Here is a 21,775-nt window from a genome sequence, read left to right on the forward strand (position 1 = left end):
GGAGAGAAACATGGTTAAAAAGTCAAGTTTACTTCAAACCCTACTCTCCGTTAGCAGCAAACCTCACTGAAATACACAATGGATGGTGCCAAACCAGTTATTGGGAAAAGGCGCAAAAGACAGGCAAACGATGCATGGGGCTCTGATTCCGAACTGGAAACCGAAACCAGGGCAGCTCCCCCTAACCACCCAGACAGTGATGCCAAGTCCGATCTCCGTGAAAGAGACGAGTTTTCCAAGCGCTTGAAGCACAAAGACACTACAACTGATACGGGCAAGACTGTCACCAAATACGCATCTGCCGACATCCAGGAATTAAGGACGCTTGCCAGACAAAAGTACCTTTCGAAAAGAGAACAGGACAAGCTCTTCTTGTTGGAAAAAGAGGTTGAGAGTTTGGAAAAAGACGTCATAGAGTATGGCTGGGACAATTTGACTGAGCGTGAAAGAAAGGATATCGAATACAAGCGAGAGGTCATGCGACTCGTGACTGAGAGGAGAAACCTTGAGCAGGGGGACGACGGGTACAAGCTACCGGAGACCTACATGACTAGCAAGGGTAAAATCGACACCAAAAGAAAAGAGGCAGCCTTGCAGTTAAAATACAAAGAGGATAAACAGAGCAAGTCTCACAACCGAAACGATAACTGGGAAGCAGAGCAGGTTGCCAAGGCTGTTAAGGGCACCGACGGCCAATACAAGCCCGATGAAATCGTTATCCCGGGCCAGGAAAAATACGAATTCGTCTTTGATGAGTCCCAGGCGATCGACTTTTATGCTGAAAATCTCGACGGCGAAGCAAGCGGGGAGGTTTCGTATTTGGAGCAGAAGATTAGGGCAGAGGAGGCTAGAGTCAAGTCGTTGGAGGAGACCCGAGTGTCCTTACCCGTCTATGCCTATCGTACTGCCCTTCTAGAGGCGATCGATAAGTTTCAGGTTATGATCATTGTCGGTGAAACCGGTTCCGGTAAAACCACCCAGCTCCCCCAATACCTCCATGAAGCGGGCTACACGAAAGATGGCAAGAAAGTCGGGTGCACACAGCCACGTAGAGTGGCCGCTATGTCGGTTGCAGCCCGTGTTGCTGATGAAATGGGCGTCAAGTTGGGAAACGAGGTGGGTTACTCGGTCAGATTCGACGATAGGAGCAACGAAAAAACCATCGTGAAGTACATGACCGATGGTATGTTGCTTCGAGAGTTTCTCACGGACCCAGAGCTCTCGGGTTACTCTGCACTCATGATTGATGAAGCGCATGAGAGAACCTTATCCACTGATATCTTATTCGGCTTATTGAAGGATATCATCAAGTATCGTCCGGACATGAAGCTCCTTATCGCTTCTGCCACAATGAATGCCAAAAAATTCAGCGACTACTTCGATGGTGCACCAATCTTCAACATTCCCGGTAGAAGATTCCCCGTCACTATCCACTACACCAAACAGCCGGAGGCAAACTACTTGCACGCTGCCATCACCACTGTGTTCCAGATCCACACCTCCCAGGACAAGGGGGACATTCTAGTGTTTCTAACCGGGCAGGATGAGATTGAAACCATGGCTGAAAACTTGAACGAGACTTGCCGGAAGCTCGGGGATAAGGTCCAAGAAATGATTGTGTGTCCGATCTACGCCAATTTGCCCCCGGAACTACAGGCCCGTATCTTCGAGCCTACACCTCCCAGCGCCCGTAAGGTGGTTTTGGCCACGAACATTGCCGAAACGTCCATTACTATCGACGGAATCGTGTACGTTATCGACCCAGGGTTTGTGAAGGAAAACATCTTCAACCCCTCTACCGGGATGGAAAGTTTGGTCGTGACCCCGTGCTCCAAAGCTTCGGCTGACCAACGTGCCGGTAGAGCTGGGAGAGTGGGCCCAGGTAAATGCTTTAGGCTCTTTACCAAATGGGCGTATAGTAACGAACTTCCAGCGAACCCCACCCCGGAAATCTTGCGGACAAATCTTTCTGGTGTTGTATTGTTGCTATTATCTTTGGGGATTAACGATTTGATCAACTTTGACTTTATGGACCCACCCTCGAGTGAAACGTTGATTAAAGCCTTGGAACTCTTGTACGCCCTTGGGGCTTTGAACAGCAAGGGCGAGCTTACGAAGATTGGGCGTCAGATGGCAGAATTTCCCGCGGATCCTATGTTGGCCAAGGCGTTACTCCAGAGCGACAAGTACAGGGTTGTGGAGGAGGTTTTGTCGATTGTTTCGATGGTCGGTGAGTCGTCTTCGTTGTTTTTCAGACCCAAGGAGAAGAAAGTATTTGCAGACAAGGCGCGAGAGGCGTTCAACAAGCCGGGGGGGGACCACTTGACATTGCTCGAAATCTGGGAACAATGGGTCGATACTGGCTATTCCGTGCAGTGGTGCAAAGACAACTTCCTTCAGTACAAGACCCTCTGCCGTGTCCGAAACGTGAGGGAACAGTTGTCTCGGTTGTGTGACCGAGTAGAAATTGTGAACAAGTCTGCAGACTTCAGTGAGTTCCAGGATCCGTCGAAAAAGAGCATTTTCATTGCGAAAGCGATTACCGCGGGGTTTTTCCCAAACACTGCCAAGTTGGCCAGAACCGGGGAATGCTATAAGTCGCTTAAGAAACAACAAGCGGTGTATATCCACCCGTCGTCCACCTTGTTTCCCTCCAAACCGCCTCCAAAGCTCATTATCTACCACGAGTTGGTGTTAACGAGCAAAGAGTTTATGAGAAACTGTTTGGTGATTGACGAAAAATGGCTCATCGAACTAGCTCCCCATTTCTACCGCAAAGAGGAAGTTGGCCCTAAGTGAGAGATTTCCAGTATTACACAAAGGATATGTTTAATAGAACCATGAATATATGCAGTGGTAGCAAATCACCTATTTTACGGTATTCAATCAGCACAGTAGGACTTGAAAAAAGGAGCTGTGACTGTGATGTCCCCGCGATACCCCATACACACTTGATTCATAGTGCATGGGACTCTAAATATCCCTCTCAGCATTTAGCAAGCTTTTCAGATTTAACCAAACTTTTCACCCACTTTGTATCACCTCTTTCGGATGTGTGTGGGTTTTGTACTCTGGCGATTCCGTGGCGCAGTGGGTGGCAAGTGCTTCCCCACAGCCACCTCCAAAGTGCAGGCTATGTGACCAGATGAGAAATCCAAATCATTAGCGGCCAAGCACTCACACCGCTAAGTAAAATATAAACCAAAACCTACTGTCGACCTTACCTACCACAAAGTAAGGCCATGGTGGTTAAGCATACGTTGACAGTTGTCACCAGCCGCCTGTTTTTGAAGGACGCGCTCAGCGGGGTCCTCTGGACAATATTTTTCCATAGACTTATTGGGAATATAAAACCGAGCACCCGAGAGTTCCAAAACGTCACCTACCCAGTCGCTTTGGACTTTCCAGATCTCGATGAAATCTTTACCCAACGAATAGAAACAATCCTGGGGTACTTCAACAAGGTCCAGATGGAGCACAACAAGCACAGCTTCGAGACTAAAAAACAGTTCACAATCACTTGTACCATGAATGTAAACTTCTCTGAGATCAAGCAGTCGGCCCGAAAGTCCAATTGGTTCATCAACTCCTTGAAGGGCCATCAGGAAGAAGAGTCGGTGTTGTGGGAATCGTGGGAGTTGAACGTGGCTTGTACGATAAATTCCACTGACAGCCAGAATACAACCACTTCGAATTTCAGGGAGGTTCTACGCGAAGTGGTAGAGCTTAATGATAAGTTCAAGGACCACATCCCTCCGATAACTACGATTGATGCGTCTCCCTTCCGGTTTGATATAGAAGTCCAGAATCCGCTTGGGAATAGATAGCATGGCACTCATTGGAGCAAGTTTCAGTACACTCAAGCAGTTACATAACCAATGGCACATACATAATATATGTAACTAAGATAGTTGGAGTATACCCCTTATACTTTGGTCCGGCGTGATAATAGTTAAGGCTCCCGAGATCCCTGGTATTCCATGGGCTGAAGCAAAACTACAGTGGCAAGCAAGCTTAAATAGATATTGATTTCTATTTATTAGTCATTTATGAATGTGATATCTTATTTATAAATATACTATTTCATTTATGAATATAATCTTTCATTTTGTAAAGTTTTACACCGTAGAACTGGCATGTTAGCACCGCAAGGAACGTTAGCCACAGGCTTTTGATGTATCACTGGATATACTGCAGCATCCGTTTATAGTCCTATCCTTTCATGCAGCTGACAATCCCCATCAACATTCCTTTGAATGGTCAAAAATCTTCCTGTTACATAAAATACACCAAGCCTCCTTACGTTGAATTTCACGCTGCCCCGTCCTCCCCTGCTACACCGGGTAGGCGACGTGCCTTGAAGGTTCGACCTTGACAGCCCCGCATGACATCACTCGAGTTATCACGTGACACTCGTCTGGATTGGGATGTGCGTAACATCAGACCGTAAACAATCCTATTGTTTGCGGGATTCGTATCCTCTTCTACACGTTAAGCAATTGCTGTTAAAAACAAACTGTCCTAACGCCCTCCAAAATCGGTTTATACAAGGGCGCACTATCTACCATGTCTGCGATTAACGATTCCGTGGTCTTGGTCTTTTCACTTCCGTATTACCCGTTATTCAAGACAGCACACCCATGTTTGTTCAGCACCCCAACAGCTTCCACGTGGAAGAACGTAGCGTCTGAAGCCACCAAGTTCCCCATCTTAGCCCACCTCTTAAATTTGAAGAAGCTCTCCGAGACTGCCCTAGTTATCCACAACCTAGACCTGGTGTCCACCATCGTGGCTCTGTTGAACAAGCGCGCTGCCTGTCACACTTCCCTAGACCTTGCTGCCAACGACTCCAATACCAAGTTCCAGTTGATAGCCACCGTCCAGGGCAATCAAGAAGCGGTTCGGGAACTCAAAAATGTGGTTTTACAGGGCTACAGCCCGTTGTCGTACAAAAAAATCCGGGTGGAACCTGGCAACGTATTTACCGATGGTTCCTACTCCGCGTTAAGCTCGGTTTTGCTCGAGCAATTGACTCTCCTTGCCTCTCACTACTGTGTTGAGATCTCTATTTGCGAATATGATCTCAGCTTCCAGCTCTCCGATGCCTTGGTGGGATCCAGTGAGCTAAACGAGGATGGCTACTTGTACGTGTACATATTCGGGAGCTCGGATATGATTTCTGTGGCTGAAACCAAAGCAAAGATTCTCTTGTCCACTCTGGCTCAGTGCTCCGAAGTGGTTGAGAGCGTGGAATTTCCTTTGTCTTTGTTACCTCTCATCGGGGGCACTGATTTGTCCAATTTCAACCAGCTCGCTACCACCACCAACGTCGATTTACTTCTCCCCGACGTTCTCCCGCACATATTCACGCCGGGAACTACAATCGAGCAGAACCAGATCTACATTAGCGGGGAATCGCAGCCTCAGGTGACATTGGCAAAGCACATGCTTCGCTCCTTGGCCATCGACACTGCTGGCACCATCACCAAGCTCTACTCCGATGAGATGCGAGTCATGAGAGGTAAACTAGAACTCTTGATGCTCAACCACCAGAACGATTTGGTCAACCTCATGTACCACCGTGGGGTGTTTCTCCAGTTGGAGCCCTTAGGAACCGGCGGCGTGGCCGAGTACGGTAAGATTGTGCTCCAGGGATTGTCAGCGGAGTCTATCAAACAGGCAGAAAACGACATTATGACCTTGGTCAGAAAGACCTACCGCTGTGCTTTCTTCTTAAATCAATCTGCCCACCGCTCCGTCGATGCTGACACCATTGCAAAGGGCATACAATCGACGGTGTCACGAATCTCTACCTCCGGTCTGAACAACGAAATCAATAACTACCAGAATAGCATATCCATTGTGTATGACGCGACCAATGCGTCGTTTGAGATCACCGGTGACGACATCAACGTGAAAGATGCCGTGCACCAGTTGCTCTCGATCTTGACTCCTAGTGGCCACGCCAACTTTTCGCAGTTCATTTATGAGGTAGAGTTGTCTGCGGCTGAGAAAGACTTTATCGGGGGCAAAAAGAATGGTAAAATGATCCGTATTATGAATAATCTGGCTTCCAACGTGATCATCAAGTACAACCCGTCCACCAACTCTACCTTTTTGATAGAGTTGATCTCCAGTAACAACGACTATCACTCATTAATATCGGCGCTTCAGTTGTTGGAGGACGAGTTGCCCTTCGAGTACAACCTCAACATTCCAGAGGCGTACCACAAGCTCATGATCGGCTCTGGTGGGTTGATGATCCAACAGATTATGCGCAAGTACAATGTTTTCGTCAAATTCACCAACTCTAACAGTATCAATGAAAGCCTGTCCTCGTTGAGTTTCAGGCGTGAGGCCAACGTGATGATCAAGTGTCCAATGAAGAACTCCAAGAACATTATTCACGTTGAGAAAGAGTTGTTGGGCTTGGTTGATTGTTATAAGTCTGACTTGCACTATTCCACATATTTCAGGCTCTTTCGCAACCACTACAGGTTGTTACTAAGCAAGCGAGAGGGCGATAACACGGATGTCCCCACCTCCTCGACGATCATCCGCAAGATCGAAACCACAACCAACACGTTTATCAACTTCCCCACCTCTGAGCCGTCGCACCAGATTGAGCTCGTGGAGATTCGTGGTTTGCATCGCAGTTCCGAGGAGGCGGCAAGGTTACTATGTAACGCATTACCCCAAGACTACGAAGTCAAGATTGCATATTCCCCCAAGTTCATTGAGACCGTTGGCGAGTATCAGAACACCGAATTTACCAGGAACGTCATCCTTCCGTTGCGATTACTCTTTGACATTGAGGTGCAGGTGTTCTTGAGCCCAGAGATTGACGACTCCAGCTACGATGCCAAGCCGGCCAACGGCGAGATTCAGCACTCTCTGGATTCGCTGAACCCGCCGTTCCACCGCATTCTCTTGTCATGCTACCCGGAGAAGCGTAAAAACTTGGACGACGCCATTGAGATCGTTGTGGCGTACTTGCGTTCCAGTAACTTTTTGATCATCGAGAAGAATGAGTACTCGAACCAGCCAATCATCAAGGGATCCGCTGCTACCGCTCCGTTTAGCAATGCTACACAAACAAAGCGTCAGCGCAATCTACACCAGGATCCTCACTTAGACGACCCCAGGTTCCAACCCCAACAGCAGTACTTTGCCCCGCCGGTGTCGGCTACATTTAACACCCCATTCAGCCCCTCTAACCTGAGTACTCTGTACTACAAACAGCCGGGCGTTGACACCAATGCCGCTCATTATTATACCCCCAGATAGGTTCTACCGTGCTGAAATCTGACGATTATGCCGCTTCGTATATATGTATGCACTTTTGATCTATTTAGTCATCTGTTTCATCTTCAGTGTAGTTAAGAGCTGATCATCGAGCTTGTGCCTGCACCACACCCTTTCAAGTCTCAACAGTTTGGAGTTTCCCAGGAAACTTAAAGCGAGAAACAGCACGGGGCAGCTAACCCATACATACGTCTATCGAGGTGTCACTTGAGATACTATCACCTTAACTGGGCTTCCCATTTTTGTACCCCATATTTTTGGTGTACTCGTCAATCTCGTCAGGGGTCAACTTATCCTGACCAGTCCAACTAGACGAGTTGCGGGCACGCATTCGGGAGAGATTGGAGTTGAAAATCTCTTCCATTCTTAACGGAGCAATCGGACCGAACACTTTATCCGGGTCCACTTGAAGCTGGCTAAGCAACACTTTGTTCAACTCAGGGGTCTTTGCCCATTCTTTCAACACTGATCCCTCTTCGTCGTCCTCTGACTCGGAGAAGATTTCGGGGAGAGGAATCACGCCATTTGCCTGAATCGAGACCCTGGTCAGCAGCGTGCGAGTTTTGGCCAGCTCAGTCTTACTCATCTCACCCACAAGTTTGCTATGGACACCGCTGCCATTGCCTTTCTGTAAACCCATAGATGGCTTGAAGAAGTCGCTGGTCTTGGAGACCACAGGCGTTGTCCTCTGGGACTCAGTTCTTGCATTGGACGTTCTGACCGCACGCGTCTCCATACTTAGAGATACAGCTTCAGTGGTTTTGCGCTTCTTAGACCCATTCGCTGCTTCAGCCGGAGATACGTTATCGGCAGTCTCAACGATTGTTGCGGCAACCTCCGATACCTGCATCTTAGCCTTGATTTTGGCGACATTCTTGTTAGCCTCTAGGAAAGCCGGAGACTTGCGGTTTAAGGGGATGATCCGAGGCTGCTTCCTCGCAGGCTTGACCAACTCGTGCACGTCAGGCTGCGGCACAGATGCAGACCGTGGAAGTGTTTCCTTGGGCTTGGAGGAAGCTAGCTGTTTACGGTCATACTCCCGCTTGGCAGCCATAGGGACTTTGACAACTGTTTGCGGTTTCACCGGTGGCCTTAAGTCGTTCAACAAGGACACTCGTTTCAGGCTTTTGGGCTGAGCCAACAACGGAGTCTTGGTCAATGATTCTGAGACCTTTGCCGCCGGAGAAGTAGCTAGAAACATATTCTCATGGTGTGAAATTGGATCTGCCCTGGTGGCACTGCTCTTTTGCCTCTCATTTACCTTGCCGCTGGCGTTTGCACTGCCACGAACTCGTTTAAGAGGCGATGCTCCTTGAGAATCGTCTTCGTGGGCAGTTCTTGGCGCCGCCAAAGTGGTCGTAGATGTCATGGGCTTAAACACCGGAGCCTTCACGGTCTTTAAGTTTGTGGCCACTAGGCGGTTGGACCCAGTACCATTTCCGATGTTGCCGTTGCGACGTGAAAGTGGACTTCCGTTATAGTCATTCTGTACACCTCTAGAAGCACTCCGAAGCTGGGAGGCGGTGGTGGGGAGCATAAAGGACCCTCTTTCCGGTTTCACAGACACAGTCGGCTTGGTGACTCGTCCTGATTTCGAAGGCGAGTTTCGTAATGGCGATGATGGTCTCTGAAGCTTTCGCGGGGAGAGCAAGTCCTTAGCACGTCTGAGGGTAGAGCCGACAGAGGCAAGGAGGGTAGCCATTGGCGACGATTTCCGATCGATATCGCTTTCGATCGCAGAAACGCTGTTACTGCTGTCATGAGATAACAAAGGCGGGTTTTGGAGGCTCGTTATCCGTTCGAGCTTCGGTATTTCCAGGACCGTTCCTACTACTGGTGTCTCGGAAGAGGCAACAGGCAGCTGTAGCCTTGGCTTGACCGGGGACGGATCAGGCAAGGGGATCCATTCTTCATCTGTTTGTTCGGTTTGTATTGACACATCAGGTCTGTTTACCGGTGAAAGACTTTGCATCTTTTTGAGGTCCACTTTAGCTAGTCCAGGAGCTTGCTTATACACGGCTAATGGAGAGAGATCTCTATGGGTAGCTGGGTCAGCGCTTGCAACGGGGGATATTTCCATGGTGGCAAATAAGTCTGTATCGGTTCTGGGCGGTTTCAATTCCCCATTCTTTCCAGAATCAGTCATAATCTTATCATTGACAGTCTTTGGCTTGCTGTCCAAATCGGGCTTAGCATCAGCAGCTTTTTTGACAGACAAGGGATTTCGTGACGGTAACGACACAAACCCAAAGGTCGACTTCTTATTCTCGCGTCGTTGAGCATTGACAGATTCGACAGACTTGGTGGGCTCAGCCAACGTGAGGGTTGCGTTTCCTGAGGATTCGACATCGCGGGAGGTGACCACTTCGGATCTACCCTTATTCGATACCTCCGATGTGTTGGTGTCTCCCCTCTCCGACAATTCATGTACACTGGGGTGTGCAACGATCGACTTCCGGGCGATACTCTTGCGAATTGCCCTGCTGATGGCGTTAAAGGAAAGGTCTTCGTCGGAGTGTGTATCGACGTCTGTGTCTTTATAAAGGGAGCTTTTGTGGTTCAAATCAGGTTCTTGGGGCACTAATACAGCAACCAGGGGCGAGCTCCCCGGGTCTTCCCGGAAAAGGGCCTCTTTCAAGTCCCTCTCTGTATATAACGAGCTTTTCAAGTCGGAGTCTGGATGGGGGGGTTTCTTGTCCACGAGCAGGGGTATCTTCACCGGCGAAATAGCCAATATGTTTTTCCGGTAGTCCCGTATTGGCGAATCCTCTCGCTGGAACTTTTTCGGCGATGTGAGTAGGACAAGGGGGGTAGGGGATTTATTATGAGACTCCTCTTGAATTGCCTCAAAGATTTGTTCGTTCAACCAGGCCAACTCCATATTGACCGAATGCGCAAGTACCTTCTCGCTCTGTTGGACAAGAGAATGGAGCTCTTTCAATGTGTTTGCTGTCCATTTGGAACTACCGGGAATGAAGTCGTTGGGCCGCTGCTGGGCAGCACTGGCGTACCAAAAGCTCTTTCCATGCATAAAGGGGAGGTGCACACTATTTCACTAGGAATTGAAGGGCGGAGAAGTTGGTGTCTAATTGCGGCAACAAAAACCAACCAAAACGAGGATATGAATCAAGATATGGTACAAGCAGGATACGGGCTTGACGGAGACAGCGCGGTCTCGACTTGACAAAAGGGGGTATTGGAAAAAATAAAGAAGCCCGTAATTTCGATACAACCAGGACCGGGAATTTTAAAATGCAGTCTGAAGATCCAGAAACAAAGGGGAGGTTTCAGGTAGCTCGGCGTGTCGTTGTTGCCTTAGATCAGCCCTGACGCCAAACATTGTGATAATATTGTCAACTTGTTCGCGTTATGAGTCGTGTTTAACCCACCGCCGCACGTCTCACGTGGCAGGGGCTGCCTTTGTCCATGCAGGCTACGGTTGCGGGGCGCCGCGGGTTTCATAGTAAAATCGTACGTGAGGTTTTCACATGTTCTCCTCGCTCCAGTTTTGCATTTACTTTAAGGAAGCAAGAATTTTCTTACGCTGCTAATATACCCGAGCTAGCAAACTCCACTAGTATTCCCTTATACAGGTGATAATTCTGTCGATACTTGTTTACACCCCCAACTTCTTCCTCTAAGGATAACCCCCCCATCTCGCTTTCCCGGCACGTTCCATAGCTTTGGCTCTCATTCTTGGATACTAAAGCTGGTTTTCTGTTTAGTGAACCGCATCTGCAACCTGGAATCCTGACCGGTTGACCATTCCCTATCCATTAACCAATCCATTGAGGCACCAATAGAGCTAAAAACCCGTTGCCTCAGTTCGTAAAGCTAGTTCTCACCGCATATCAGTAACACTTCATCTCCCCATGCTTTCGTTTAGAACCACTGGCTACAATGGCTACGGGGTCAAATACTCCCCGTTCTATGACAATAAACTCGCCGTCGCGACGGCCGCCAACTACGGGCTTGTTGGGAACGGTCGTCTCTACATCCTTTCCATCAACAACGACGGCTCCATCTCCAGTGACACACACTACGACACCCAGGACGGACTCTTTGATATTGCGTGGTCCGAAACCCACGAAAATCAGTGTGTGGCTGCCTCCGGGGATGGGTCCATCAAGCTTTTTGATGTTCAAGTGGGCCAGTTCCCCGTTATGAATTGGCACGAGCACCAGCGTGAGGTGTTCAGTGTCAACTGGAATATGGTGGACAAAACCAATTTTGTGTCAGCGTCCTGGGATGGATCGATCAAAATCTGGCTGCCGAACCGCCAGCAGTCGCTCTTGACGTTATCCCCCGAGGTTGACTACACCACAATGGCGTCCCCGGTGGCGGCCACAGCCAAGGGCCCTGCGGTTCCGTTGTCCAATAAAACCACCACAAACACTACGCAAACGTGTATCTACCAGGCCGTCTTCTCACCGCACTCGCCGAGCGTGGTTGTGTCTGCCCACGCGAACTCACATGTGATGATCTGGGACTTGCGTGCACCACACCCGCTTCAGTTGGACTACGTAGCGCATGGTGGACTGGAGACGCTTACGATCGACTGGAATAAATACCGGTCAGCGGTAATCGCATCTTCCGGGGTCGATAAGAGCGTCAAGGTGTGGGACACACGCATGATCGAGTCGGTACAGCCCTCGGCGTCGGCGCCCATGCCTTCCTTCCACAACGCGTCTCCAGCACCGTTAAACCAATTCATGGGACATGAATTCGCCGTCAGACGCATTTCATGGTCCCCACACGATGGTGCCTCCTTGTTGTCATGTTCGTACGATATGAGCTGCCGCGTGTGGCAGGACCACATGGACGACAAGGCGCGCTTCTTAGGTGCGCGGCGCATGGGGCCACTGCAGTGCACTGGTGTCTTTGGCAATCACCGTGAGTTTGTCATTGGCTGCGATTGGTCTATGTGGGGCGAGCCCGGCTGGTGCGTCAGCACTGGCTGGGACGAGATGGTGTATGTGTGGGATAGTAAGAAATTGTAGGGTCAGTGAAGAATACGAGGCTACTGTGAGAGCAGAGTAAGCTTTAATGCTGTGATTGATCTGTGTACCAAGATAAAATGTTACGACAATATGAATGCAGTATCTGAACTGAATGAATATAAGTGTCTGAATTTGATGAATAGATGTAGACTCATTCTATGAACTCAATCCCTGCATGTTTATATCCTAACAAGGAATTTAAGTGAACGTTTATATAAGTACGCTATCTGAGCGTTGTAGACCAGTGTTGGCTGGAGCCAAGGCTTAGTGGTAGGAGGGGAAGTGTATAGTACTCAAGATAGAAGGACAAGCCAGAGGTTCCGGCGTATGTTTATATATTAATCACTAGCTCCGAATAAGCAGGCATAATGACTAGGTCATAGTGTCTAACACGTTTAAAACATATCTGGGCATACAGCTTGGTTTTCCGTAAGACAGCTTTGTCTTAGCCCAGCCGTGTTATGATGCCATTGATGAGTGAATGGCTTAAATTAACAAACTCAGCGATAACATATTACACAGGCTTCTAGAAGCCCGCGGTAGCTTTGCGGCCATTCTAACTCATCAGCATATGATGTCAAACAGAGTAAAATACTGCGGATACATCCGTATAATTGCATACTCGCGGCATTAGTTCTCCTACCCGGGTATATGCGACATGCCGTGGGGTAACATGTGCGAGAACCCCGGAGAATTTCCTTACCCGCCGCCTGCACGGAGAAATTCCAGAACCACAAGACTAGCTTCACCCCATATTGTTGTATCTACATAGTGAACACAAAAGATTCTATAGTAGAGCTAAGTGTATTGTGAGATTTTTTTTTTTTGAATTGATGGTCTCTCTTTTGCCAAAATCACTCTATAACTGTTGCTCCCGATTTTGTAGCTGCTGCCCCTGATTTTTGGTGTACGCGTAGGGCCGTGGTCGGAGTTGCTGACGCACAACGCCCGAAAACGCCTTAATGCGGCATCCCCGGGGGAAACTGCTCGTGGTGAACCTAATTTAGGCTCTTCAAGACAAACAACTACGACCTTAAGGAACCGAAAAAATTAGTGAAATACCGCCCAAAGGGGTATATTTTCCCTCTAATATACTTTAACTCAATACCTAAACCTATTTATAACTATTGTGTTGCTGGAGACAGCTTCATCGCAGAGCGTGTTGCATCACGTGCCCCCTTTGGCTTCGGACAGCCGTTCCCGCTTAGCCAATCAACAGAGGTAAATACTGCGTCTAAGCATCCTGCATGTAACCGGAAGACAGCCCAACTGTCAGAGAATTTTGTGCATTTCCGATTCCAACCTCCTTTAAAAACGAACAGTCAGCAATTGAACCCGTTAGATACTTATTTTTTTTTGACTCTCTAACACATACTTCACACAATGTTGTCCAGAAACCTCAAGTTTGCCGCCAGACGTTTACCAGTTGTTGCCACAACCGCCTCTACCAGAGTCGCTGTCGCCTCTGTGTTCAATGCTACCAGAACCTTCTCTGCCGTCCCAAGATCGATTGTCGCTCCATCTTCCATCGCCATCTTCAAGAGATTCGCTTCCCAGACTGTCAAGGTCCCAGAGATGGCCGAGTCCATTACTGAGGGTACCTTGAAGGAGTACACCAAGGCTGTTGGTGACTACGTTGCTTTGGATGAAACCATCGCCACCATTGAAACTGACAAGATTGACGTTGAAGTCAACGCCCCAGTAGCAGGTACTATCACTGAATTGTTGTGTGCCGCCGACGATACTGTCGAGGTTGGCCAGGATTTGTTGAAGATCGAGCCAGGTGCCGCTCCGGAGGGTGTTGCTGCTCCAAAGGAGGCTGCCAAGGAAGAAGCTGCCCCAGCTAAGGAGGCCGCCGCTCCAGCCGCCGCTCCAAAGGCCGCTGCTCCAAAGGCCGCTGCTCCAGCCGCCTCTCCAAAGGCTGCTGCTCCGAAGGCTGCTGCCGCCGCTCCGGCTGAGAAGGCCTCAGTTGGCAAGTTCTCCCGTACCGAAGAGCGTGTCAAGATGAACCGCATGCGTTTGAGAATCGCCGAACGTCTTAAGGAGTCCCAGAATACCGCAGCCTCCTTGACCACCTTTAACGAGGTTGACATGTCTGCCGTCATGGAAATGAGAAAGTTGTACAAGGACGAAATCATCAAGCGTGACGGTGTCAAGTTCGGTTTCATGGGTCTCTTTTCCAAGGCCTGTACCGTGGCCATGAAGCAAATCCCAGGTGTCAACTCTGCCATTGAAAACAACGACACCATTGTCTACAGAGATTACGTCGATATCTCCATCGCTGTTGCTACTCCAAAGGGTCTTGTTACCCCAGTTGTCCGCAACGCCGAGTCCTTGTCTGTTTTGGAAATTGAACAAGAAATCATTGGCTTGGGTAAGAAGGCCAGAGATGGTAAGTTGACCTTGGAAGACATGGCCGGTGGTACCTTTACCATCTCCAACGGTGGTGTTTTCGGTTCCATGTTCGGTACCCCAATCATCAACATGCCTCAGACTGCTGTTTTGGGCTTGCACGGTGTGACTGAGAGAGCCATGGTTGTCAAGGGCCAGGTTGTGATCAGACCAATGATGTACTTGGCCTTGACATACGACCACAGAGTTTTGGACGGTAGAGAAGCCGTCACCTTCTTGAAGACTGTCAAGGAGTTGATTGAGGACCCAAGAAGGATGTTGTTGGCCTAAGTTCATCAGTTGGATCCCACCCCCCCTTGCTATATTTATTATACATCTCTTTGTAAATTCCCTCTTCCTGCTATCTTTTTTAAAGTCATAATTCCATCATTGCGCATATCTAGTTTGTAAGACCAACCCAGTAGACTTATCGAAAGCAATCCAAGATACGCTTGATACTCAGGAGTGGGTAAGCACGGCGATTGAAGTAATGCCACAATTTCACGGCGTAGCCATTAGATATTGGTTAAGGCCGTTCTTTCGCTGAGTACCTAGCGCAGGAATAAGGATAGGCACTGGATACCACTCGGTTGATATTTCACCTGTTGAAATTTCGGCCGAAAAATCCCGAGATATGTATACAGGAACTCCCGCCACAAGGGATTTAGTACATCTTCAACTAAGCTAACAATGGCCAAGTAAAGGCTTGAAATATTACAAATAGAGGCAGTATTGGTGAATCAGTATGGTTATGTATATTGGGAGCTCCATAAACTTTCATGGATGTACGCTCAAGAACTATGGTGCAGTTGGCAAGAAAAACTATGTGTTTGTACAATCATTCCTCGGTTACGCATACAGCTGCCACACTAAGAGTATATCCCACACGATTCTTAGGCGATTTGCCATAGATCAAAACGCTGTTATTTTGAATCACCAATCGAGTATTCCGTGCGTCATACGTTTTGACAAGAAACCCGAGTCAAGCGCACAAGAAACAGAAACCTGCAAGTAAAATCAAGCCACTGAAAGACTCTTGTACCCACTTAGAACATACGTCATCGGGCATATGTTTTGGCATTAGATTCATATTCAAGGGAGATTAACTTTTTTTTTTTTTCTTTTCTTTTTTTTTAACTTTTAAACCCACAAGGGCGTTACCTTTTTGGAGCTGCTGGGAATTCCTGAGAATCTTGTTCTTCGGCTTCACGTAGTAAGAAACTGACTCGGAGTATCGCCCGTATGGTACCTTGTCTTTGTGCATCAGCATGGGGACTGTTGTGGATGACGTAGTTGGAGATTCCCAGCAGGATGCTGCATCTCGTGCTAAATTCATAGGGTTACGAGCGGAAAACATATCATGTTTGTACGACGAGCTCGCCCTGGAAAAGATTAAGCGAAGGATGCCCCACGCTTAATATAGATACACCAATATACCTGATGTTTTACTGTTGAAGCCAGTAAGACTTTTTTGCGCACACCAAGATTAATCTACACCTCTCTCTCCCCTTAATTTTTCATATGGGCCTGTACGCCAAGAAACGCTTATCATACAGTGTTGATATCTGCTCGAACCAATTTTTCCTCGGGTTATCTGCCAGTCTTGTAGGAGCACATCAGTGAAATCAAACTCATCATTCTAACCAAAACAACCAATTAGTAGCCAGCCCAGATTGAATCTACTTGTTTTAATTGGCAAGTTTACGAAAACAGCAGAAGTTTATTTTTGTAAAAAATCTTAGACCTACAGGCGATCTATGCACCACGGCGACAATCGGTTTCGAGTCAACATTAGTGGGCTCGCACGAGACAGTAACAGAAACTCCTGCACAGACCACCGGAAAATGTTGGAGCTGTACAGCAACGAGAAATTACATGTGATGAGCTCATCCTACATTCGCAGCGCAGGTAAAAATTCTTGGACCATCAAACTCTATATCCCAGTTATCTGAGCTTCTTTTACCCAAAATCAGACGAAACCTAACTAAAACATAATGGACACCTTAGCTACCGAGAAACCGAGATCCCGCTCTCGGTCGATGTCCCGCTCTAGATCACGGTCCAACATCAGACCGGTTTTGACCCCCCTGCTTTCCTCCAACCAGGTGAAACAAGTCCCCAGACGCCGTTCGCACTCGAGAAGACCCTCGTTAAGCAGACAGAGCTCGGGGAGCGTCGATGAAGTGCCGCACATTAAGGCTAACTTGGACAACAGCTTGCCATTGGACTTCATGAAGGAGGAGATCATGATCATTGTCAAGGCGTTGCGTATCAAGCACTGGCACAAGCTCCCGGAATCTGCTGCGTCGCGCATCAAGGTGAACCGAATCAGCGGTGCCTTGACCAACTCGATTTACAAGTTGAATCTTGACGAGTGTCCGGCGTTGCTCTTGCGCGTGTATGGGAAGAACGTCGATGAGATCATCGACAGAGAGGCGGAGCTTATCATTTTAAAGAGGCTCTCGAGTAAGCGGATTGGCCCGCGTCTCTTGGGAACCTTCACTAATGGGCGGTTTGAGCAGTTTTTGGACGGGTTCATCACCTTGAACAAGGACCAGCTCCGTAACAAGTACATCTCGCAGATGATTGCCAAGCGCATGAAGGAGTTGCATGTCAACATGGAGTTGGAGGCCAAGGACACGCATCCCATGTCTTGGGCGTTGATTGACAAGTGGTTTCCGCTCGCGGAGGAGGTAGTGAAATCTTATGAAGCCAACCCAGACGTTTCCGAAGCCGACTTTCTCCTCACAAATTTTGCCACCTTTAAGAAGAATGTGCAAGCGTACAGAACCTGGTTGATGAACAAGTACGGCAAGGCTGAGTTTCCACGGGAGGTCTTGTGCTTCTGCCACAACGACACCCAGTACGGAAACTTGCTTTTGCATAGCAGCTTGTTGGAGGACTCCAAGACTGAGGTTGCTAAGGTGATCGAAAAGATGGAATCACTTTCGCTTGACTTTGATTCGGATAAGCTTGCCGCAGCCTCGCATTCCAACTTGGTGGTCATTGATTTAGAGTACTCTGGCCCTAACTGTCCGCCTTTCGAATTCGCCAACCATTTCAGCGAATGGATGGCCGATTACCTTGATGCCACTAACTCCCACTACTTGGACGAAAGGAAGTACCCAACCACCGAAGAGCAGTTGAACTTTTTCCGTGTCTATACCGAGTTTTCCGGCCGTGCCACCGATCCTGCCGACTCCACCAGGCCAGATGAAGCAGCCACGAAAAAGTTGTTTAACGAAACCATCTGGTGGAGGGGTACCGTTTCTGTCTATTGGTGCTTGTGGGGGATTGTCCAGAATGGGCCGTGGAAGCCTACGCCCACGCCAGAGGCAGCCACCGGCGAGGGATTCCTGGGGACTTACAAGTTTAGTACCGAAACGGAGGAAGGAGATGACCAAGGAGCCGAGGTGGAGATTACCGAGTCTTCAGACGATGCGTTCAGTTATATCCGATACTCTCAACAGAAGGCGGCCATGTTCTACGGAGACGCTGTTCAGCTTGGGATTGTTGATAGAGACGCAATCTGCGAGAGATACTTGACGCAAGGCGAAGGGGCTGATGAAGGACATGTTAAGTTCTTGTCTGTCAAGGAATTAGACTAAGAGCCATCACTTGTGGATGCCATTGGTATACACCGGTGTCTTTAGCTTTCCTAAGACCTCTGGAGGTGGGCCATTGTCGGTTATTCTCTGCTTTCATAATCGAACCTTTTCGCCTGTATCCTCTGCTCCAGGTGCCTTTTTTTCATGCTTCTTTTATAGCCCTGAACGAGCCAGCGCATAGACTTGATTCTGGGCGGTATAACCACTTTGATATGTAAATACACAATTATTGTACCCATAGACTATACTAGTGTAGCTTCAGGAGTGAAGTAAGCCGGAGAGATGACTTATCCCGGCTTCGCTGATATGGACATTAACTCCCCTTTGAATGCTCGCATGTACCAAAATACCGACTTGTTTGAGAACTAAGTTCATGTAAGTGATTTGAACGAGATCCGATTTTAGACAGGACATCCGGCCTAAAATCTACCCTACAACTCTAGGTGAAATTAACATATCAAATTACTACCTGGAATATATATGATCTATCAAAGCAAATGCCATGTCCTCACAAGACCGTTGAGGTGCACGAGGAACGTCGAACAGACACTTTCAGTTAGTGAGACTTGCCCTTCAATTTCTTCAAGTTCCCACTACTAGCACCGTGCAACTTCATCAAGCTTAACGATGAGTTCGTTCTCTTGACTTCTTGCGAAACCTGGGCAGTCTTCAACTGCTTCAAACGCTCGTTCAAATATGGAACCTCTCTCAACTTCTTGTCCAAGTCCAAACGTTCGTCCTCGTACTTTAATCTCTCGGTGGCATCTAATTTGCCAAAATAGTACCCCCCCTTGCCGTCAAACTTCAACAACAAGTCGTGGAAGTGCCACAACGCGGTTCTGTGGGCCACAGAGAGGATCGAAATTCCCAAGTCCTGGGCGTGTGTGTACATGAACTGCTCCATTTCCGGAGACACGGCAGAGGTGCACTCGTCCAAAACGGCAAACTTTGGTTTGTGGTAGTACAAACGGGCCATGGCAAGACGCTGTTGGGCACCAACAGACAACTCATCTGGCCAGTCTCTCACCAAGTCCCATGGGTTCACCTGGATGTTCTTGTTGAGCGCAAGCGACATGTTTTCGGTGATCAAGTTGTCCAAGTCTAACACCTTCAAGATCTCAAGCAACTGGGAGTCAGTGTGGCCCTTTTCACGGAACTCTGCGATGGTGCTCGGATAGACCACTTGTTCGCGCAAGGTTCCGCGAGAGAGGTACGCTCTCTGAGGCAAGTAGAACATGTCATCGATGCCTGGGATGATGAGCGTTCCGGCTCTCACCGGCCACAAGCCACCGAGAACTCTAAACAAGGACGACTTACCGCAGCCGTTAGGCCCGGCAATCAACAAATGCTGGCCGTGCTTCACTCTGAAGGTGAGCGATCTGGTAAGTGCGACATTGGCAGGGGTGATGAGCGGAACGCCGTAGAACCCAATCTCCTCTGAAGAGTTTTTGATGGTCCCCTTGGACGATGGATCCATAATTGGGTCATCGTACACCACAGGCTTCCCGTTTGCCTGGATTGGTTTCTTCCCCTCGGCACTCTCGCCGTTGGTGATGGCGGTCAAAATGTCCTGGAACTCGGCCACTCTAAAGGCGTGACCCACAACCTCCGCCACAAACTTTCTTGCCAAGATAAGGCGCCCTAACGAGTCAGAGGCACTCACGAGCAATCTTCTGTTGGTAATGAACTGCGCGGAAACGGTCTCGGCAATCTGTTTATGTCCCAAATACTTGTTCACAAAGACAGGCGCGGAGCAAAGAACGAGTCCGGCCGCACCCCAGGTGTACTTCACGATGAAATCGTGCGCCACGTCGTAGACCGCGCGCTTCTTGTATTCGGTTTTACTGAAGCGCTCCAACTCGTAGTAAGCCTTGTCAAGGGTATCCAATTCACGCTCGTGGCCACGCAACAAGGCGATTTCCTCGGCATTGGTGACGACCTTGGAGTGGGTGGAGCGCAAGGCACCCTCCAAGCGGGCCCGCTCCGAGGCCAACTTGGCAAAGGAAGGAGACGCAAACTTGAGTAAGATGGAGGAGAAGTGGGTGAGCAACCCGAGCGCCACGGTCCCCTCGGCTCCGCCCACCCCGGTGTTGAACAACTGGCCGGCACAAAGCACCAAGTCCAAGGTGGGTTTTAATATTTGGCCGGGCAACGCCGCCGCGGCACGACTCAAACGCGCAACGTCTGTGGAAATGCGTTGGTCTGGATCACTGATCCGCCCGTCGAGGGTCATCAACGTGTAGTAATTAGGCTCCAAGTTATCTGGGAGGTACGCGTCCGTCAAGCTCGTGGTTAAATTCACCCGCAAGTACTTGGCCAATGAGGACTGGGAGTAGTGAAGGGCCGAGTTTACGATCGCCGCCGGGATCCCCAAAAGCATCCACTGGACTAACAACCGTAAGAACTTTTTGGTCTTCTTGGAAATCAACGCCGCCACAAGCTTACCGTCGAGCGAGGCAACCTCTAAGGAGAGGAACGCCCTGGCGATCAAAGCGAAGAGATGGAGAATAAAATAGTATACTGCGGGGTCGGTATAGCTGGGGATGGAGGACTTGATGAGGCGCAACCACCCGGCTCTGGAAATGCGCAAGTGCGGCTTAGGTTTATCTTTTTTATCAGACACCTTTTCCAATGCTTTGGATTTCTTGGCCGCGGGTTCGGAAGAAGTTGCGGTGGAGACACCAGCGATGAGGAGCGCGCAGAGCGAGATGTTCATCAACTTCTGCCGGTGCTGCGAGTAGAACTTGAGGAACGGGGCGGCCGAAGCCGATCTGCTGTTACTCATAGTGCTAAGTGAATAAACTATACGTGTATGGTGTAAAAGGGTGAGATAATTTGGGCTAAGAGGTATAGGTATGCGAAAAAGGCGGAGAGAGAAGTATTTATATTTTTGCTGTCATCAGCGCGTGGATGCGCTGGAACAAAAACGCATGTGATAGAAATGAAGAGGGGGAGAAGGCGGGGCGGTATCCTGCACAGTAAACAGAGGGTGAGACAGAGGTTCAAGGATGGTGGAAATATTGGCCATCATACAATTTGCCAAATCAGGTTTGAAATAGGGGGATGCCTTGAAGATGTGTTTTAAACAGAGTATGTGTCTGTAGTTGCTCTGTGGTGCGGTATAAACCTGTAGGAAGGTGTTTTTATCTTTACCTCGTATCGTGCCCCGCATTCAGCGAAAAGGAGCTGAGATCACATGTGTGTGAAGTGGTGAGGAAATACGAAAAGCATAGCATACAGGAATGTATGGTTAGCAGGGATCCACGGGTGTATGAGTCAGTTTATCTTTGCAAATAAACAGAAAGACTGGCGGGTTACAGCGGATCCTTCATTTGCCAGACGTTTCCTCCATATTACCGTGATCACGAACGTCAAATGTTCCACTAAGAGACAATCTACTGTATAGTCGTGTATGTACAAATAGGATCCGGAACAGACTTGAAGACCAAGAATAGCCTGCTTCACAGACGT

General features: G+C 48.8%; 11 protein-coding genes across 11 annotated transcripts; 7 read left to right on the forward strand and 4 right to left on the reverse strand.

Annotated features, from left to right (window-relative positions):
• The first annotated feature begins 21 nt into the window (after window positions 1-21).
• BABINDRAFT_173765 (DEAH-box RNA-dependent ATPase) lies at window positions 22-3,217 on the forward strand. The gene has a single exon (XM_019130946.1). The coding sequence runs from the start codon at window positions 79-81 to the stop codon at window positions 2,797-2,799; it is 2,721 nt and encodes a 906-aa protein (XP_018988267.1). The 5' UTR covers window positions 22-78; the 3' UTR covers window positions 2,800-3,217.
• Window positions 3,218-3,242: 25 nt separating this feature from the next.
• BABINDRAFT_173766 (uncharacterized protein) lies at window positions 3,243-4,065 on the forward strand (the record flags this gene model as incomplete). The annotated part of the gene is made up of 1 exon (XM_019130947.1): window positions 3,243-4,065. The coding sequence occupies one exon, from the start codon at window positions 3,243-3,245 to the stop codon at window positions 3,825-3,827; it is 585 nt and encodes a 194-aa protein (XP_018988268.1). The 3' UTR covers window positions 3,828-4,065.
• A 501-nt stretch (window positions 4,066-4,566) lies between these two features.
• On the forward strand, window positions 4,567-7,287 carry BABINDRAFT_5830 (uncharacterized protein; the record flags this gene model as incomplete). Its single annotated transcript, XM_019132299.1, has 1 exon — window positions 4,567-7,287. The coding sequence occupies one exon, from the start codon at window positions 4,567-4,569 to the stop codon at window positions 7,285-7,287; it is 2,721 nt and encodes a 906-aa protein (XP_018988269.1).
• Window positions 7,288-7,333: 46 nt separating this feature from the next.
• Window positions 7,334-10,533, reverse strand: BABINDRAFT_78769 (uncharacterized protein). Its single transcript, XM_019132693.1, has 2 exons — window positions 7,496-10,533; window positions 7,334-7,347 (listed from the first exon to the last, which is right to left on the reverse strand). Exon 1 carries the CDS (start codon window positions 10,334-10,336, stop codon window positions 7,529-7,531), a length of 2,808 nt encoding a protein of 935 aa, XP_018988270.1. The 5' UTR covers window positions 10,337-10,533; the 3' UTR covers window positions 7,334-7,347; window positions 7,496-7,528.
• Window positions 10,534-11,177: 644 nt separating this feature from the next.
• Window positions 11,178-12,674, forward strand: PEX7 (Pex7p; the record flags this gene model as incomplete). Its single annotated transcript, XM_019130716.1, has 2 exons — window positions 11,178-12,291; window positions 12,655-12,674. The coding sequence occupies 2 exons, from the start codon at window positions 11,178-11,180 to the stop codon at window positions 12,672-12,674; spliced, it is 1,134 nt and encodes a 377-aa protein (XP_018988271.1).
• Window positions 12,675-13,611: 937 nt separating this feature from the next.
• KGD2 (alpha-ketoglutarate dehydrogenase) lies at window positions 13,612-15,101 on the forward strand. The gene has a single exon (XM_019127650.1). The coding sequence runs from the start codon at window positions 13,689-13,691 to the stop codon at window positions 14,985-14,987; it is 1,299 nt and encodes a 432-aa protein (XP_018988272.1). The 5' UTR covers window positions 13,612-13,688; the 3' UTR covers window positions 14,988-15,101.
• A 255-nt stretch (window positions 15,102-15,356) lies between these two features.
• On the forward strand, window positions 15,357-15,936 carry BABINDRAFT_159426 (uncharacterized protein). Its single transcript, XM_019127651.1, has one exon. It carries the CDS (start codon window positions 15,442-15,444, stop codon window positions 15,709-15,711), a length of 270 nt encoding a protein of 89 aa, XP_018988273.1. The 5' UTR covers window positions 15,357-15,441; the 3' UTR covers window positions 15,712-15,936.
• BABINDRAFT_78837 (uncharacterized protein) lies at window positions 15,756-16,219 on the reverse strand. Its single transcript, XM_019132694.1, has one exon. The coding sequence runs from the start codon at window positions 16,051-16,053 to the stop codon at window positions 15,799-15,801; it is 255 nt and encodes an 84-aa protein (XP_018988274.1). The 5' UTR covers window positions 16,054-16,219; the 3' UTR covers window positions 15,756-15,798.
• A 380-nt stretch (window positions 16,220-16,599) lies between these two features.
• BABINDRAFT_159427 (bifunctional choline kinase/ethanolamine kinase) lies at window positions 16,600-18,498 on the forward strand. Its single transcript, XM_019127652.1, has one exon. The coding sequence runs from the start codon at window positions 16,691-16,693 to the stop codon at window positions 18,302-18,304; it is 1,614 nt and encodes a 537-aa protein (XP_018988275.1). The 5' UTR covers window positions 16,600-16,690; the 3' UTR covers window positions 18,305-18,498.
• A 268-nt stretch (window positions 18,499-18,766) lies between these two features.
• Window positions 18,767-21,140, reverse strand: PXA2 (ATP-binding cassette long-chain fatty acid transporter). The gene has a single exon (XM_019127653.1). The coding sequence runs from the start codon at window positions 21,087-21,089 to the stop codon at window positions 18,861-18,863; it is 2,229 nt and encodes a 742-aa protein (XP_018988276.1). The 5' UTR covers window positions 21,090-21,140; the 3' UTR covers window positions 18,767-18,860.
• On the reverse strand, window positions 21,134-21,586 carry BABINDRAFT_159429 (uncharacterized protein). The gene has a single exon (XM_019127654.1). It carries the CDS (start codon window positions 21,474-21,476, stop codon window positions 21,204-21,206), a length of 273 nt encoding a protein of 90 aa, XP_018988277.1. The 5' UTR covers window positions 21,477-21,586; the 3' UTR covers window positions 21,134-21,203.
• Between the last annotated feature and the right edge of the window lie 189 nt (window positions 21,587-21,775).

The sequence above is a fragment of the Babjeviella inositovora genome (genome assembly GCF_001661335.1).
Source record: "Babjeviella inositovora NRRL Y-12698 unplaced genomic scaffold BABINscaffold_1, whole genome shotgun sequence".
Taxonomy (NCBI): Eukaryota; Fungi; Ascomycota; class Pichiomycetes; order Serinales; genus Babjeviella; species Babjeviella inositovora.